General features: G+C 35.5%; 2 protein-coding genes across 3 annotated transcripts in view; one reads left to right on the top strand and one right to left on the bottom strand.

The window, feature by feature from the left end:
* Positions 1 to 9060, top strand: part of LOC144852415 (usherin-like) — a 34472-nt gene extending 25412 nt beyond the window's left edge. For both annotated transcript variants that reach the window (XM_078710202.1, XM_078710201.1), the window contains 9 exons: positions 392 to 3540; positions 3736 to 3855; positions 4260 to 4495; positions 4841 to 5058; positions 6032 to 6205; positions 6453 to 6533; positions 7077 to 7312; positions 7479 to 7691; positions 7952 to 9060. In XM_078710202.1, the coding sequence (XP_078566328.1) occupies positions 392 to 3540; positions 3736 to 3855; positions 4260 to 4495; positions 4841 to 5058; positions 6032 to 6205; positions 6453 to 6533; positions 7077 to 7312; positions 7479 to 7691; positions 7952 to 8035 (4511 nt within the window). In that variant the 3' untranslated portion in view covers positions 8036 to 9060. The remainder of the gene's footprint in view (positions 1 to 391; positions 3541 to 3735; positions 3856 to 4259; positions 4496 to 4840; positions 5059 to 6031; positions 6206 to 6452; positions 6534 to 7076; positions 7313 to 7478; positions 7692 to 7951) is intronic.
* A 1015-nt stretch (positions 9061 to 10075) lies between these two features.
* Positions 10076 to 17292, bottom strand: LOC144852429 (BTB/POZ domain-containing protein KCTD3-like). The gene is made up of 15 exons (XM_078710230.1): positions 17160 to 17292; positions 16082 to 16135; positions 15889 to 15934; positions 15469 to 15682; positions 15069 to 15218; positions 14634 to 14912; positions 14278 to 14393; positions 13591 to 13678; positions 13078 to 13194; positions 12226 to 12396; positions 11701 to 11856; positions 11424 to 11520; positions 10660 to 10792; positions 10522 to 10570; positions 10076 to 10376 (listed from the first exon to the last, which is right to left on the bottom strand). Exons 1-15 carry the CDS (start codon positions 17219 to 17221, stop codon positions 10135 to 10137), a joined length of 1974 nt encoding a protein of 657 aa, XP_078566356.1. The 5' UTR covers positions 17222 to 17292; the 3' UTR covers positions 10076 to 10134.
* Between the last annotated feature and the right edge of the window lie 758 nt (positions 17293 to 18050).

Genomic DNA, 18050 nt, shown 5'->3' with positions numbered 1-18050 from the left:
GGGGAAACTCAATGTATGGGGGAGAAGAAGGAAACAATTCAATATGGGGAAATGTTCTATTCTAATCTCTTCAGTCATGCTCATAATTGTTAATGTTACAATAGAAATGGGAACAAGATCACAAACAGTAATCTAAATGATAGTAAAGATGTTTTCAGTCTTTACAACTTAAGGCCAATTTACACCGTGTAGCTTGTCACACATAGACTCTATATCTATCCTGAGCGGAAACCACCCATCCGCTCCGCGTTTTGTGTACAGAATAGAATATATGTATAGAATAACATAGATTCTACATTTTTTATTACCGTTACTGCTTGTCTGAGTAAATTGGCCTTTAAACTGTTTATTTATAACCATAATGTAATGAAGCATACTTTTTCTTTCATAGGTTTATCTCCTCCGGTACATGTCACAGTGAGTTCAACAATATTGGAACTTTATTGGAGTGAGCCAGAATTTCCAAATGGTGAGGTCTCCCTCTACAGGCTATTCAGACAAGATCAACTCATTTACGAAGGGACTGGCTTCATGTACATAGACAATGGACTCTCTCCAAACACGCGTTATGAATACATTCTGCAAGCAGCCACTTCAGCAGGCGCTACTAACAGCTCCAAGTACGTCGTCCAGACACCTCAAAGCACCCCAGAAGGGATCCCGGTTCCTACGCTTTCCGTCTTAAGTTCAACTCAGATTCGGGCTACGTGGTCTGCACCGTTGTTTCCTAATGGCAATATACAGGTGTATGGAGTTGTCGTCATGAGCGGATCGCCAGACCAGTTTACAAAGTTCTCTGGTCAAACACTTTCGTACTTAATAACCGGTCTCAATCCATATACGCAGTATAATGTTCGTGTACAGGTCTGTAACGAAGGGGGATGTGGTCACGGTCCAAAAGCATATGCAACCACATCAGAAGCAAGTCCTCAAGATCAGGAGCCACCAAACTTAAAGGCAACAGGTCCATCAGTTATTGAAGTCACCTGGGAACCACCCCTCAAACCAAATGGCATCATCACCAACTATCAAGTATACCGTCGTACGTATGGCAGCAGTCAGGAGTTTCTCTCGTATGTCGGATCAGCTCTTTCCTTCATCAATGCTGCGCCAGAACTTGTAGCTTTTACGCTGTACGAGTACAAAGTCAGAGCCGAGAACTCCCTTGGGTATATTGATAGTGATTGGGCAGCTGTCAGAACTCTAGAAGCCCCACCACAAGGGGTACAAGGACCTTTAGCATTAGAAGCAGTCTCTCCGTACGGTGTTAAGGTTCAATGGAATGAACCGGCAACACCTAATGGTGTCATCACAGCTTATAGGATTGAATACCAACAAGTATCAACTGACCCAACTCTGACATACCCTGTTGAAACTGCAGCTACTGTAGCAGGGATCATACGAGAGGCTACATTCTATGGCCTAGCTCCATTCACATCTTACCAGGTGCGTCTCGTAGCTGTGAACAGTGCTGGAGAAGGAAGAGGTTCATGGGGTAATGTTAAGACGGCAGAAGGCGTACCGGCTGCCATCCCATCGTTTATCGTACAGAAAGGAAGCGATGGTCTTCATTTAATTCTTCGATGGAACGAACCTGGACAAGTGAATGGCAACATTCTTGCTTATAATATATACCAAGATATCTATTTAACGGAGCCGATATATACAGGTCTTCAGAGAGAGTTTGTCTTCCGTAGGCTGATGCCGTACACGGAGTACACTCTGATTTTGGAAGCTTGCACAGGGGCTGGATGTGGAAGAGGAGAACCTCAAACAGTAGTAACAGCAGCGGTGTTACCAGAAAATCAAGGTGCTCCAACCGTTGAATTTGTCAATGCTACACAAGTAACCTTATCGTGGGAGCCTCCAATTTCTCCTAATGGTCCGATTACAAGGTATGACATTCTTCGGAGGTCATCAGTTTTAAATCGACGTAGAAAACGTGACACAGATGATAGTTCGTTTACACAGACAAATATTGTTTATGTAGGATACAACACTGATTCTGATTACTACACTTTTACGGATTCAGAACTTCGACCTCACACTCTATACGAGTACAAGATCATAACATACAACACAATTGGATCAACCGACAGTGGATGGGTTTCCATACAGACTGATCAAGCGGCGCCAACTTACGTTGACCCACCCTCCGTCAATTTTATCTTGGACAACCCAACATCTCTTATCATTCAGTGGACAGAACCAGAAGAACCAAATGGTGTCATACAGGTTTATGTTCTGGAGAGGAACGAGACATCACGATTTACATTCCCTGCAGAGTTTCTGAAGACCAATGACACTGATTTAGAAGCCTACACTGTCTACTATTATACACTAAGAGCTTGTACTGCTTGTTGCTGTACAACTAGTGACAGGACATTTATCAGAACCTTAGAAACAGCACCGGTGTTTGTTGACCCACCAATTCTAGTCACTGTAAGCTCCACTGCTATTCAAGTCTCTTGGAATGTTCCTTCACTTCGATACGGAGAAATTATTCGATATGAATTAAAAGTGGACGGACAAGAACAGTATAGAGGATTGGATCTGGAGACTGTTGTTAATTCTTTGACTCCGTACCAAGAGTATACATTCACTGTTGTGGCATGCACATCAGGTGGTTGTACTGAAAGTGTGCCGTCATTAGGCAGACCATTTGAAGCGCCCCCTCAGCAAATGAATCCACCATCGTTACGAGTACTCAGTGCTACCGCTGTTGAAGCCTCATGGACCGTTCCATTATATCCGAACGGGGAGATCATTAATTATGAATTACGCAGGGATGGGCGGTTAGTTTACAGTGGATTGTCTTTGATATTCCCAGACTTTGGAGATGGTGGTCGTGGACTTATTCCAGGTCAGGAATATTCATATGTAGTTGCTGCTTTCAACAGAGAAGGAACTGCTGTTAGCAGCCCTGCTGTAATTACAACATCATCCTCGTCTCCAGCGGGTCTTATGGCTCCTGTAGTCACTGCCTTAAGCTCAACATCAATCAGTGCGACATGGGTACCACCACTGTATCCAAATGGCGATATCCTTAACTACACTCTTTATTTAGATGGTTCACCTGCGTTTTCTGGTCTTCAGTTTAGTCATGTCGTCGGAAATCTTTTCTATTTCACACTTTATGAGTTCCGTATTGAAGCCTGTACAGAATCTGGTTGTGCTCTCAGCGACAGAGCCAGCACTCGTACTCTAGAACATCCACCATCGGGCCAATTAACACCAAGCTTAACTCCTCTTGCTGACTCAAATGGGATTGCTAGTGGTATATCAGTTGAGTGGGGTCCTCCTCAACAACCAAATGGTATCATACTGTACTACCAGCTGCAAAGACGACAAGTTTTCAGAACAAGTGGAGGACGTGGAGAAACATACCTTTTACAAAATGGGACAACATTGTCATACGTTGATGAAGATCCAACATTAGAACCAAATATGGAATATGAATACAGAGTGACATCGTTCAATACTGCTGGACAAGTAACAAGCTCTTGGGCAGTAGTTAGGATGTTGGAAGCACCACCAGAGGTAAGTCTACATAAAATGAAAATTTTAAGAGACAGTTCATATTCTTATATTCTCACTCCTGAGGACGATCAAAGTATATATATATGTGGTGTACTGCAAATTTTATATCAACATGTCATTCTTATTCATTCATATTTTTAAAATAATTTACTTAAAATAAACATTCTTAACCTATCATGATTTTGTTTTCTGCAGGGTTTGGAACCACCAACATTTTCTCTTATAACGTCCACATCATTACTAGTAAACATCCAAGAACCCGTAAAACCAAATGGAATCATTACAAGCTATGCTGTCATTAGGAACTCAACTGAGGTAAGTCTTAATTTTAAATGAATGCTGATATTCATGGAAGTTGTTACATTGAATACAGGATCAAATAGACAGCAGTATATCAATATCCTATATGCACTCCATATTTTGAATGGCTTATTCAGTGTTGGTATTTGTGTCTTGCAATGTCAAATGCTGGCTTAAAGTAATGTTTACACTTGAGAATAGTTGTATACTATTCAACGTCCATCTCTTGGAACATGTTAAACTCCTTTAAATCAAAGCTTAAGACATTTATCATCAGCTCGAACTTTGACTTTACTATATGATTTCATTCATTGCATTGTGTCAATGCGCCATGAGCATCTAATTTGTGATGGAAACCGGCGCAATATAAGATTTCCTTATTGTTATTATTAATTTCTATAATTACACTCTTGTTTCAGCTTTCCAGAACCACATCAACTAGCTATTCTGACGAAGGACTTGAACCTTTCACCTACTACTCATACAGCGTGAAAGCATGCACATCAAGGGGGTGCACCACCAGTGAGCCAGGCTATGTGCAGACCATGCAATCCATACCAATAGGCCTAGCAGCACCTGTAATAGTGCAGGAGGGAGTTGACTTCATTATGGTATCTTGGCAAGACCCCATAGAGACCAACGGCATTATAGAAAGGTACTTTTGTCCAGTGGTGTAACAGCTATGAGCGCTCACTGGCTAAACCCAGGGGCCTTAGAGCAGTGCCCAGAGGAAACAACAGGCATTAAAATATGTCGAAACATACTCATGTACATCATATTCAAAGAAACACATCATATAGTAGTAGTTGTAGTGGAGCTGTAGCTTGGTGGTTAACATGCTTGCCTTCCAATCCCAAGGTCCAGGGTTCAATCCTGACCTAGTGCCAGGGTTGTAATAAAAAAAAATGTTTGCAGAAAAACGTCCCAAACTATATTAACACAACATTCGTATTCATCAAGGTACAAACAAAATATAAAACTACTTTTCTTTTCTATGCAGATATGAATTGTATTCTAGGCCAGCCTGCCCTTTGACCTCTCAACCGTTTTCTCAATCATGTACTGAAGTTGCTCTTAGTAAGTCTTACGAAGGAACAAGTACTAACTACACATTGAGTAATCTTCAACCATACACCAGCTACGAGTTCCAAGTATTTGCTCATAATTCAGAAGGCAATGCAGAATCACCGTCTGCGATTGGAAGCACTACTGCAAAGGGTAACATTATGTTTCTTGTCTCTCATTTTGCTATCTTATAATACACACACAAACACACATCTTAAGCTCTGTCTACACTATCAAACTTTGTTGCGATGTGCTTATATATGGACATAACGATGTCATATCACTACCATATTTGGGCACATAACACTTTTTTTGTCAAACTAGTTCGATAGTGTAGACCGAGCTTTAGCAATTTGATTTGTTAATTATGTATCACATGCCATTCAATATTAGTTCTACTGAATGGAAAAGTGATTTTTAATTGTGATAATTACTAGTACTATTTGGCATTCATTTATGTATCCTATACTTTATGTTTAAAGAAATATATAGATTTGTTTGATATTTTAAAATGTCCTTGGTTGTACTTACCTTCTTCATTGCTATAACCTATTAATCCAAAAAAACAAGATTATATGGGGAAAGTAGAGGCATCCATTTTTTGTACTTTAGTGCAATAAATCAATATTTATATACTGTATGGCTCTTATAATAAATCTTTTTTGAAACTGTAATTAGTGTAAGATAAATTGTAATGTTTAAACTTTTATATTCTATTCCAATTTTTTTAAGGATTCTTTTGATGTAATTTGTATGTTCTTTATCAGTTCCTTGTTTTTAGGACGAAGTGGAAATAAGTTTTTAATTTTTCTTGGCATTCCTTGTAATCAAGGCCTGTTTTTCTGTGCATTTGTTTTATATGTATAATATTTTATTGTTTTTTAACCTTGATTACCAAATAAAGAAATTCAAAATTCATTACTTGGTTGGTTCAAAACTGGTATTGTTATGTCACATATTCTAAACATACAGTATAACAAGAGAAAAGAGTTTTGTTAATATAATTGAACCATTAACTATAAACCAAATATTGATATGTGTTACATTGGCTACTAACATACATCATATTATTCCAGAGTATTAAATTACTAAACTAAAATATATATATTGTAAAAATTTTCTACAGCACCTGTGTATGTGTCAGATCTTACCATTCAAACAAATGCCTCAAATCTTGTGATTGGATGGACCAACAGCTTCATATTAAACAGCAAACTGGTTGAGTATGTACTCACAGAAAATGGAGACAAAGTTTACAGCGGAGTGGCAACGACTGTTGAGCGCCCTCTCACAGAAAAGTGTAAGTAGACTGAAAGAAAGTAATGGTTTTAGTAACTGATACTGCAACATTTATTTTTTGTTGAATAAATATTTTCAACCATTTTTAGTGACAGATCTAAGTGATTACGGAATGCTACAATCTCATACCACTTTCACACCTGAGTGCACATCAAATAAGTGTTGATGCCCGGTGTGTGTTAAACAGTATAATACAGCTATTTAAAATTGCTTAATGTTATTTTTGTATAATTTTTGTATATTTTCAGTATATGAATTTATTGTGATATGCAGAACAACTACAGGTGAAGTATCATCAGGCGCTTTAGTGTATGATGTCAACAGCATCAGTAAGTTTACTTTTACAATTCTTGTTCATAATTTAAAACTAATAATAATAATCATGGTAGTCTTGTATAGCGCCTAATACAAGGTTTATAAGCCCTTTACACATAAAAATGATCCATAACATATCTAAGATAACCAAAAAAATAAAGAAAAGCTGAGGAACGATTTACACCGAATTGTTTGTTTTTTCATCATTGTTTAGTCAGTTTAATAAAGTTGTGAAATTAATAAATTAAAAAAAAAAAAAAAAATCCGGTAAGTATGTTTGCACACCGAGAGACGCACCCCCTGGCGCATATACCCATGTGGTCCTTCGTCAGTATTCATCCAGATCCACTCTTTACACACAAAAATAATCCATAAAATATTCTATGATAACCAAAAAAAGTAAAGAAAAGCTGAGGAAATATTTACACTGCTCTGTTCTTCAGAACTTTGTAGCTCCCATTAAGAGCTCGCCGGAACAGAATTCACAGGAGCTTGAGTTAATAATAATAATCATACCTATGCAGTGTTTACATTCTTCTTTCTTTTGCCACTATTAGATGGGGCATCTAGTGGAGAGGAAAATGAAGATTGGTATTCCTCCGGTTGGTTCCTAGCTCTTGTTGTACTCTTCGTCGCATTTTTATTGTTGGCTTTCATCGCCGTCTGCTTGAACCGTATGGGAGCTCGTAAACCTTATGAGCGCGAGAGACAGCCGTTACCCCCACGACAAAAACGAGGGTTACTCATCCCGTCTTTCAACAACTGTAACTACGCTCACTCTGAGAGCATCATGGTGAGTGCAGCAATCAACTATTTGAGAGATTTTATCAACAGTAAATTTTATGAGGTTTTAATGTCTTGGAAAAAACGTTTCTTGAGAAAACCTAAAATAGAACATTTTATATCATATTTACTAAATTTTCTATTTTAAAATTGAATTAATTGTATTGGTTTTACAGGACCCAATACCCCAAGCGATCAGTCGATCTGTGAGTCAACGAAGCTTGACCAACGCTAGTCTTAAAGGTTATAACAACCCAGCGTTTGTGGGGATGCCTCCGCAAACACCACGCAGTCGTAGAGGAAGTCAGATATTTGACGAAAAACAATTCTTTAAATTTGATGATGAAGACGACGCAGGCTGGGATAATCAAGTAGCAGACAGTGGATTGGTAAGTGCATTAATCTTAAATAATAATGATAAAATAAACTAAGTTTACCATATCACTTTTATATACCATGTTGTACTCTATATTAAATTAAAATAAAATCATTCAGTTGTGGCAGCACTGTGGTCATGTTACAAGAGTTGTCAAAACAATAGAGATTATCTGATAAAACTCCAAGAAAGTAGGAAGCCTTTTGCCATTTTTCCCCAGATTGCATTCTTAATATTTAAATTAAGAAAATGTTTTTCTTTATATTTCCACAGTATGATGACGACAACATGACCCACGTCAGTCAACCGTATAGCTACACTAAAGAACAAACTATGTTTACCGACACTCACCTTTAACCTTTTGATGATGTATTAATGTTTTCACCTGGGGTGATTTTATATTTTTTATTGTGTTTGTGCATGTTGAACCATATAAAAATAATTTGTAAATACATAAAATAAATGGTTTTTCACTAGCTATAGTAAATAAGATTTTGTGAATTATTGGCTGAAATAAATTTTAATTTTAATTTTTTAATTGATGTGAAAGTGCATTATATTGGGCTGATGTTATAATATTTTATTTCCGTCCTTTTAAGAATTAATGAATGATCTAATTTCAGGTTTCCATCAGCACACAATAATAAGCAGGCTTGTATGGGGTGCCATATGCAGCAAAGGAATATGTGTCTAAAATGCATGGGGATTTTAAAAAATACAAACATATTTTACATTTAAACATGCTCTGCTCTGCTGCATATGACGCCCCGTAGCCTTAAAGGCCATACATTGTAGTAGGTCAATCCCTATTTGTGCATGTACTTTTTAAAATGTAATTTATAGATTTTAAGATCACATATAGAAACACCTTGATCTACTAATTGTTTTTACTTGTAAATTAGTCTGTACTATTTATTGTTGTAATGTTCAACATTTTTATACAACTGTATTTTTTGTTATGTTAAATACTTTAATTTTTTTATTTAGTTTGATAAATTTCCGTCCTCTGCAATATGTAGATGAAAGAACCGTCCAATATTAAAAATGAATTATGTACTTATAAAACATTCCCTCCACTACTGTAATGCTTTTCTATAATTCCGTCCTTTTGCAATATCTACTGTTTCTTATATCATTACATTCCCATATTATAAGTTGAATATAAATTTTATACGATAAGTAAAGCGTTTGTGAATAGTTCTATATGAGGAATTAATACTTTCATTTTCGTCATCTGTGTGCTCATAGGTAGACGAAGGTCCGAAAGGCGAACTTTAAAAGTATTAAATAGATTAAGATGTATAAATAATAATTTACCTTATTTCAGTTATTTGACTTTTTTATATTTTAACATTGGTCATACGTTGACTTTCACCTGGTAAAAGGGTGCGTTTTTATAAATAGCATTCTTGTATTTGAATCAAAAAAGAGTGATAAAAAATTATATAAACAAATTGTGTAGTGTTGGTTTTTATTTACTGAAGAAGAAAAAAATACAAAATTATTATGTCAATAAATAAAATAGAAAGTGCAACAAAAATAAAATTAGTCAATGCAACAATGTAACTGTATTAGTAGTTATAAGTTTGCAAGGTGACGCTATAAGCATATTTGACTGATTGCTGATATGAACTCTCAATATGATGTATTCACAATGTTCTTGGATAGCAATCTACCAGTCACAGTCAAATATGTCACAACCATGTAAGTAAAAACTTAACACATCGCTGCACTTGAGTATAAACCCACAAAAACTGGACTCACTTTTATAACTTGGTCCATAAATGGTTTTAAAAATGTCAATTAACGTACTTGGTATAAACATTTCTCTGCCAGCACAGAAATATAGCAATATACGCAAGTACATGCTCACTAATGAAGTCCTCGTCCAAAACAGATCTAAACAGTTAACTTTAAATTACTCACTTTTTAAGTATCATCAAAATTAACCTGAGAAAGATAGAAATTAATGAAAAGTTTGACAAATCAAACAATTATAGAAATGCTCTTAAGCCAACAGTGGTTTTTGCTCAAATTCTTCAAAATATATCCAATTTTAGGCGCTAATGCAGTCTCGTAGCCACCCCTTAAAATTACTCCAAATTGTTTCTATACTTCATCCAACCTACTCACAAGTTGTCAACAAAATTCTGCAAGCATAAAATTGTAAAAAATCGATAATATTTTATTTATACTTATTTTTAATCAATAAATAATTGAGCACCCTTCAGAAATCCATCATCAGCTTAGCTTCGTGAAAATCATTGATAGGCCTGCCGAAAAAAGTACGGAGGCCTCACAGGACAGAAACTGCATTAGCGCCAAATTTTAAACATTTGGTTAATCTTTAGGAGAGAATACATCTTCCACATTTATACATAAATATCAGTCAAGAGCCACATACATATTTGATTCTGTAATATAAATATAACATATTCTAATAAACAATAATCATATTAACAATGTGTAACTCTGACATCATTAATATTTTCCTCATGACCCCCCTCTGCTCCAAGTGGTAGATCCTCTGTGCTACGGTTGCCAAGGTGATTACTAGATGCTCGAAGCTGATTGGTTCTTAGTGGCATTAATGAGGTTGCTGGACTAAGTGAAGGGGTAGTACAGCGTGATGAACTAAGATCACATTGACCCATTAAGTATACCAGCTCTTCATGAGATGGGCCTGCTAAATCGTTAGCTACAAAAAAAGATGATAAATGTAATTTATTTTTCTCAATATTAAACAAAAAAAATAATGCATTATATATCTGCTTATTCTGTGATTGTATCACACACAAGCCATTTCCAACTCTTAATTATGTAATTAGACAAAAATAACTTACTTTTGTCAGATTTTGAATAAGATTCCAGTGCCGTTGTTAAATCCCAAATCTTAAAAAAAGGAATAAAATTTAATTCAAAGAATTTTGTAATTCGTAAAAAGGATTAATAACCAAGAGAAAATGTTATATATGACTAACCTGTACACTTCCGTTAGAATGACCTGTAAACAGAAAGCGCCGAGGCCTTGACCCCATCCGACTTGACCCTTCACACTCATGGACACTAAAACAACTAATAAAGCTTGTATCTACTGAGCGTATCTCACATACCCTGTTGAAGAAAACAGGAAATGTAGTTTGTGTATCGTTAGTTGGTTGTGATGCTTAGCTACCAATCCAAGGGTCCTGGGTTCAAATCATATCATATGTCAGGAATTTTTTTAATGATAAATTACAACTCCACACCCAAAGAAATAAGACTTTGTTTATGTAGAGAATCTTGTGTTTGTCTTGTGAACGGAATTGCCACATTTAAGAAGGATAGTGAATGAATTTGCTTATTGTTAGTCTTGGCAATTTTCCTAAATATATAAAATCAAAACAAACACAATCACTTTATATTCTTAGTAGTACACTTGTTTTTGATTTGATTGATTTTCTTTTTGAAAGTGCCTTGAACAATGATTTTTGGATTGGTGTTTTAAAAATGGAATGATTGATCGATATAAATATGAAATGTAAGGAATCACAAATAGAAGATAGTCTCAAAGTTAATGCATCTACAGTACATCTACATGTCGTTTGTATATCTTTGTATTGTTTTTAAGAGGGCCTCTTATAGTCAGCTGTACTGCTGTAGTACAGCTGTTAAAGCAAAGTGTAAAACAAAGTGGAATAAATAAATCACTCAAATATAAATAGTTTGCGATGTTTAACATCGAAGAAGACAGTGTGCCACCCACCTGTGTCCTGTAGACGATACTCTTACATAAAGTAAGTCCGTCTCTGGTACAACTTTTTGAATAAATACTTGTTGATCTTCCCTGTCACCATAGGGACCTGGAAATACAAACAAACCAAACAATGAAAAGATAACATATTTCCACTACCAAGTTCTCATATACTTTTCTTCTTGTGTCCATAAGGAATAACATAGAATTTATATTTTTATTACTGTTACCGGTTGTCTGTGTAAATTGGCATTAATACTTGGTCATATAATTATTGTCACTCACTCACCAATATCATTACCAACTGGATAACTTGGATGGCAATCTGGTTCATCTAAAGACAGAACCTTGAATGAGGCAAGAGGTGTTGACCCTGGCTGAGTTGAAAGCATTCCACGAAATCGGGTCACATTCCACGTTCGTACATGATTTGATTCAGAACAAACTATAATACAATTAGTACATACTAAAAAAACGGTCTAAAAATGTGCAATCAATTTTATTCTATTTTAAATACCTAACTAACTTTTATGTGAACTGAACAAGGGGAAATCAACCCCTATTCAGGGAACATCTCTATTAAGGTGACCAGTGGCGTAAGGCTATGAGCACTCATTGGCTAAACCCAGTAGCTTATGGGGGACCCTGAGCAGTGCGCAGAGGAAAAAACGCCCAAGGCCTCAAGCGTTGGAGGGCCACTTACGGTTCCTAAACCAGGGGCCTCTCAGGCATCAGCATTATGCCACTGAAGGCGATACTGTGCTGGGTACAGAAGGGGTTCTGTTGTATTACATTAATGAAGAGTGAGGCTTACCTGATACAAGGTGTTTCTCAGACAGCATCACCTTTGTAATACGACTTCTATGAACGGTAAACGTCTGGAACAGTTGCGGTCCCTGTCCCATCGTCTCAGGATGTTGCACAATCATTCGCACTTTACCAGAACTTGTGCCATAAGCAATTTCAATCCAATTCCCCATTAAAGCTAAATCAATTAAAATCAATTTTTATCATAAATAATTGAATAGATGGTCTACATTAATTCGCAGGTGATTTTGTAGCTAAAAATGAGCACATTGGCTGCAGATAAATATCTTTATAATTTGAATTTGTTTTATTTCACCACATACAAGATGCTTTTTAGATTGAAACTACATGTAATTATTAAAATCAGTAAACAAAAATCAATTAATATGGCAATATGGGATTTCATTTCTTTCTCAGCTGGTATAATTTTTCACATTAAAAGTTTGAATATATTTATCTGGGAAAAACACATGAAGTTTCCTGGCTTTGAGATAGATCTATTTCTGTAAAACATTTTAGCTTATGCTCTGTATTGCATCACTTACTCGTAATGTTGTAAGCAGATATCGATGTTTATCAGCTTGGGGAAATCCTGACGGATTGCATAACTCATATAAATAACTTGTATTAAACAATATTAAGCCTCAAAGCCATATGTTTACAAAATTGCTGGCATTTGGTCAAGTTTACAAATAAAATAACATTTAACAAAACTGCAATACAAAAAATGTGAAATGTTAGCATTCAAATTTAGCAAAATACAAATAAGTAACATATTTTAATATTTCATGCTACAACTGTATTTGCTCCTTCTATATATCTTCTATAATATTTATTATTCAATACAAAATAAACATACTTATCTTTGGAGTAAGATAAACACTCAAAGCAGTAACTGCATCCTGGGAAGGGTCAGCGTAGAGTTCAGTGACCAGCAGGTCATTGTCTTTCATTCGTAGAGGGAATTTTTCCATATCTACCAAAACAGAATTGTAGATATTAAGTTCCTTAATTATCTATTAATAATCTTCCTCATCCTCATTTACACTAGATATCTTGTTCACATCCTCATTTTTGGAGAGCAATTGATTTGTCAGATCAGGAACCATTTACTCAAATTTTATATTGAATAAATTCTCATCTCGGAACTATTCCCAACTAAATAATAATCACCAGCTCTGAATCAGTAACACATTTAACTTTTTATTTATTTAGTATATATTATTTGTATTATATCATTATCATCAGTAACGGCTCTCATCTTGTCACATGACGTTCTCCACTTTACACACACACTTTTATTGCATGCCATTGTACTTTGCTGCTTAGGATGATTTTGTATTATATACTTTGTTAAAAATTTGAAAATTACCTATATAGTATATAGAACCATTTGTGCAACCTAGCAACAAGAACGTCCCTGCTGTATCGTAGCTACTGATTGGCTGAATATTCTGACACTGAAACAATAGAATTTTATAAATTGGAACATATAAAATGTTAAAATTTAGCAAAACTTTGGCAAGTCATTTATAATATTGCTGGTAATAATAAAACAAATAAACAAAAAAAGTGACACCCAAAATGATTAATATAATAACAAAAACTAAAATAACCTGTTCTGAAATCAATAATAAAATATAATATAATTTTTTTGTTAATATGTCAATAATTAATGATTTGGAATTTGGCAACATTATAATGTCTAACTGGAATTTCCACTTAATGATGGCAATCTCCCAAGGGCTGCATGCCAATGAAATAACTGTCACAACATTTCATCATCTTTATAAATATAAGATGTAGTAATGCAAGCCAGAAAATACTTGAAACGTGAAAGATGAGAATTCAATGTTTGGAATTTGTACAGTGCTCAAATATATCAATACAATATGCACACATGATGAGTGAAACACAATTTGTAAGTATAAACTAGACTTATAGTGTATATAGTGAGGTATTGCCTTCACCTAATCTATAGGTCCTTAGTCTATAGAGCCTAAATACTTAGGCTAGGTATTTATATTAATGGTCCAACCTAGATACAAGAGACCTTTACCTGCCAACTACGGGTAACTGCATGCCATACTCCTACTTTTCCTGTATGACTAGTAGCAACCAGTTGACTTCCGATAAAAAATAATGAATCGACTCTCACTCCAAGATCAAAAGTACCTGAAACGAATCCATTCATTCATTCATTCAGGAAAAAGTAATCCAGGTTCAGACGAACACCTCTTTTCCTGAAGTGCCCTTTTTCAACAGCAAAATGTGACAATAAAATGTGACAATAAAATGTGATGTGCCCATATATGGACATGATGACATCATATCACTATCATATTTGGGTATATCACTACCATATTTGAGCACATCACATTGTTTTTGTAAAACTAGTTTGAGCTTTATACAAACCTATTTCATTTCTTAAACTATCATCTTGACAACACCATAAACGGATCATACTGCCAAATGCCACAGCCAGCATCTTATCTCGTCCATCTGTCTGTGTCACTCCAACAACTTTAGAGTTGAGAGCGAGGCGTTCAATGGACTGTTCGAGGTAAGGACTCGTAAAAACGAGTTGCCATCCACTGGATTCCTTGATACGATAACAACAAACAAAGTGTGCATAGGCTACAGCAATCCAGCCGTGGTGTCCTGTTACTATTATTACTTTTCGTGGATCTATATCTATATAAAAAATACAAGAAACAAATATTTATTAGAAAGGAAAAACCCCATTTTAATGGAGATTATAAGATAAATACCTGTGTACAATAAAATGCAACTGCATTGAAACAACTGCATGAATTCTTGTGATAAGGTAAATTAAAAGAAGGGACTTACTTAAATTCATTTCTATGTCAGATTTCCGATACTCAATTGCTGATTGAGGGCGATGGTCACGACTTGACATACTTCGTGCTGAGCCTGGTCTTGACCGTAGTTCTGCTTCTGTTGCAATGCTGTTGCGTTGCTCGCTCCGAGCAGGGAAACCTGCAGCAGAAACAACTTATTTTAATTGAGGATAAATTCAGTATTATTTTGTTGAAATAACTTTAAAAAAACAAATTTTATTTTTCTAAAACTCCGTCTGCACTATCAAATTTTATTTGACAAAAAAAATGTGATGTGCCAATATATGGACATGATGATGTCATATCACTACCATATTTGAGCACATCACACTTTTTTCATCAAACTAGTTTGATAGTGTAGACAGAGCTTAAGATAAGGATTTACTTACATGGAGCATTAAGATATCCATGGAATAGAACATTGCCACAGTTAGATCTCCCAAGATCCTCACAAAGTGATAACTTCTTTACAAGAGGAGATATACCATAGAACTCTGCATCATGTCTTAGAGTGGTTATATTGACACCTCTTAAATCCAAGTCTTTGGTTCGCATGTAATTTAAGATGGGAACAAACACCACTGGGTCACGATCAATAAATATCTGTTGAAATAAATAATTGATAATTTATATTTTTAAATAAATTGTTTTAAAAATATATGGTAATAAAATTATAAATAAAATAACATTATACATAAAATGTTTATAAATTTCAATATAAAACAAAATTATAAATGAAGTTGATGGTTTGTTATTTAACAGGCTTTTAACACTGATGTTTGAAATTTGATAAATAAAATGTAACTTACAGCTCCTTCCTCATCTCTCATTGATGATATACGACCACTGAGAAGACTAAAAAGAGACAATTTTAAATAACATTCTGTAAAACATAATTTAAATTTCCATTCAATTCTGATACGTTGGTTATAATAATATTAATGAATAAATACTCTATTCATAAAATCGATTATCCTTCTTTATATGTTTATCATTTCTTACCTGGAAAAGAAAGAATCTGGTACCCATGATAAAGTTTGCTTTGAAGTAGAAAATCTGAAATGAAATTTGGCATTTAAAGGTATCTTTATAAAGGACATGATAAATCAGAGTCTGATTGCAAATGGAAGGAACTAAAGGTAGTGATCAACCTACTCCTTTAATTAAAAGGGATTTCTCCAAACAAGAAAAGAGAATAAAGAGTGAATGGGTACCGGAGAGAATGTCTACCAGATTGAATGGCTGCTGCCTGAATGATCATCTATAATTAACTAAAAATATATATTAAAAAATATTGTCCACCAGAAAAAAACTGTTTTGTTGAATATGCCATTTTAATGTAAAATAATAGTTATTCCCCTGAAAACATGATAATTTAAAACAAAAGTCAAATTGTCTGTCAGACAATGAGTTATTGGTTAAGTTTAACCATTTATTTTGTCTTTTTATAAATGAAATCATATTTTAGTTTGTTTTTTATTTACGGAAAACCTGCAAAATGACCTAGGCCTATTTTACCTATCTTTCAAATCATGTCACCCGACAGTTTAGATTATTTACTATTAATCTAGCCTAGCCTAGGCCTATATTTTAATATACCTAGAATGAATGAATGAATTTATACTGTAGTAGAGCGTAGGATAGTAGGTTTAGCCTATAACTCTATAGTAGGCCTAATATTATTAAAACAAGGCCTGGGCCTACTATCTAGGCCTGACCTATATAGTAGGCCTAGTTTCAACATTTGTTTACGACAAAACCTAGTAGGCCTAGGCCTAGGCTAGTTCTAGGAACTGTAAGTAGGCCTTAATGAAACTACTAGGCTAGGCCTAGACTACATTATATTTCATACAATTTAAACTCTATACTGGTAGGACTCGACTATGCTTGGCATAGGGCTTGGTATTTAGGAGTCTAGCCTTGCCTCCCTAGCTATGTAGGCCCACCCACCAGGCCAACCCAGGAGCCTGATGATTTACCAGCCTGATGACTGACTGCTGAGGCTAGCTAGCTAGGCTACTAGGCCTATAGGGCTAGCAAAACAGCCAGAGAACTATTTTATTTTTTGGTAATAACTTACTTGGTTCCACCAACATTTAATTTGATTATTTCACTTGGCGGAAATGATGCGTGGAAATTCATTTTAAAACATTAAGGCATTTTTCTTAAAACTATCAAATAAGCCGTAGGCCTTACACAACAGGGATGCGGCAGCCTACTCTAGCTAGGGTAACGGGACGATTCGGCCCTGAGACGATTCGGCCCGGGACGATTCGGCCCTGGGACGATTCGGCCCGGGACTATTCGGCCCGGGACGATTCGGCCCTGAGACGATTCGGCACACTTACATTTATCGGCTTTGATATGCATTTTATAAGCAAAAATAAGCTTTTTCCCCAAACTTTATTTCCAGAGAGACTATGGGGTAGTACTACTAGGGATAAAGATGCAATAAAGCAAACATTTTGAAAACATTGTCGAAAATGATCAATTTTTAGTCACGCGAACGATGTAAACAAGTTACGCCCTCTGTTGGCCGTTTGGCGAATGCACGAAATAAACAAGGTTTTCGAAGTAATAAATTCATTATAAAATTACGTTTTTTTTAGTAATTTATTATATATATTATATCAAAATGTCAATATCAATAAAATACGGATTGTTAAACACCTTTAAAAACTTGATAAATACCCACAAAAATGAATATGAATTTGGTCTGAGGTGAGACGTTTCGGCCCACAAAGTGGGATGTTTCGGCCCGAAAGTGGGCCGAATCGTCCCACCAAAAGTGGGCCGAATAGTCTCGGGCCGAATCGTCTCAGGGCCGAATCTCTAGCTAGCTAGCTCTAGTAGTGCAACGTGAGCGGAGCGGATTGATCATTCGGGGTTTTCTTGTCTAATCTAGCGACTACAGATCGAACGATCTGGCCAATCAGAATATTTCAGTAGTTACATCATGCATAGTGACAAT

This window comes from Antedon bifida, chromosome 9 (genome assembly GCF_963402885.1).
Source record: "Antedon bifida chromosome 9, ecAntBifi1.1, whole genome shotgun sequence".
NCBI classification, from domain to species: Eukaryota; Metazoa; Echinodermata; class Crinoidea; order Comatulida; family Antedonidae; genus Antedon; species Antedon bifida.
The sequence above is the reverse complement of the archived record's forward strand: the minus strand, read 5'-3'. Positions and strand labels throughout refer to the sequence as shown.

Bases quoted from the DNA above. Each gene is read 5' to 3' on its own strand.
- LOC144852429 (XM_078710230.1), bottom strand. From the start codon at position 17,221: ATGAATTTCCACGCATCATTTCCGCCAAGTGAAATAATCAAATTAAAT. The intron at 12,397-13,077 runs GTATGTTTATTT...TAATTGATTTAG, and splicing joins TTATCTTACTCCAAAGATAA to CTTTAATGGGGAATTGGATT. The intron at 11,857-12,225 runs GTAAGCCTCACT...ATTGTATTATAG, and splicing joins TGAGAAACACCTTGTATCAG to TTTGTTCTGAATCAAATCAT.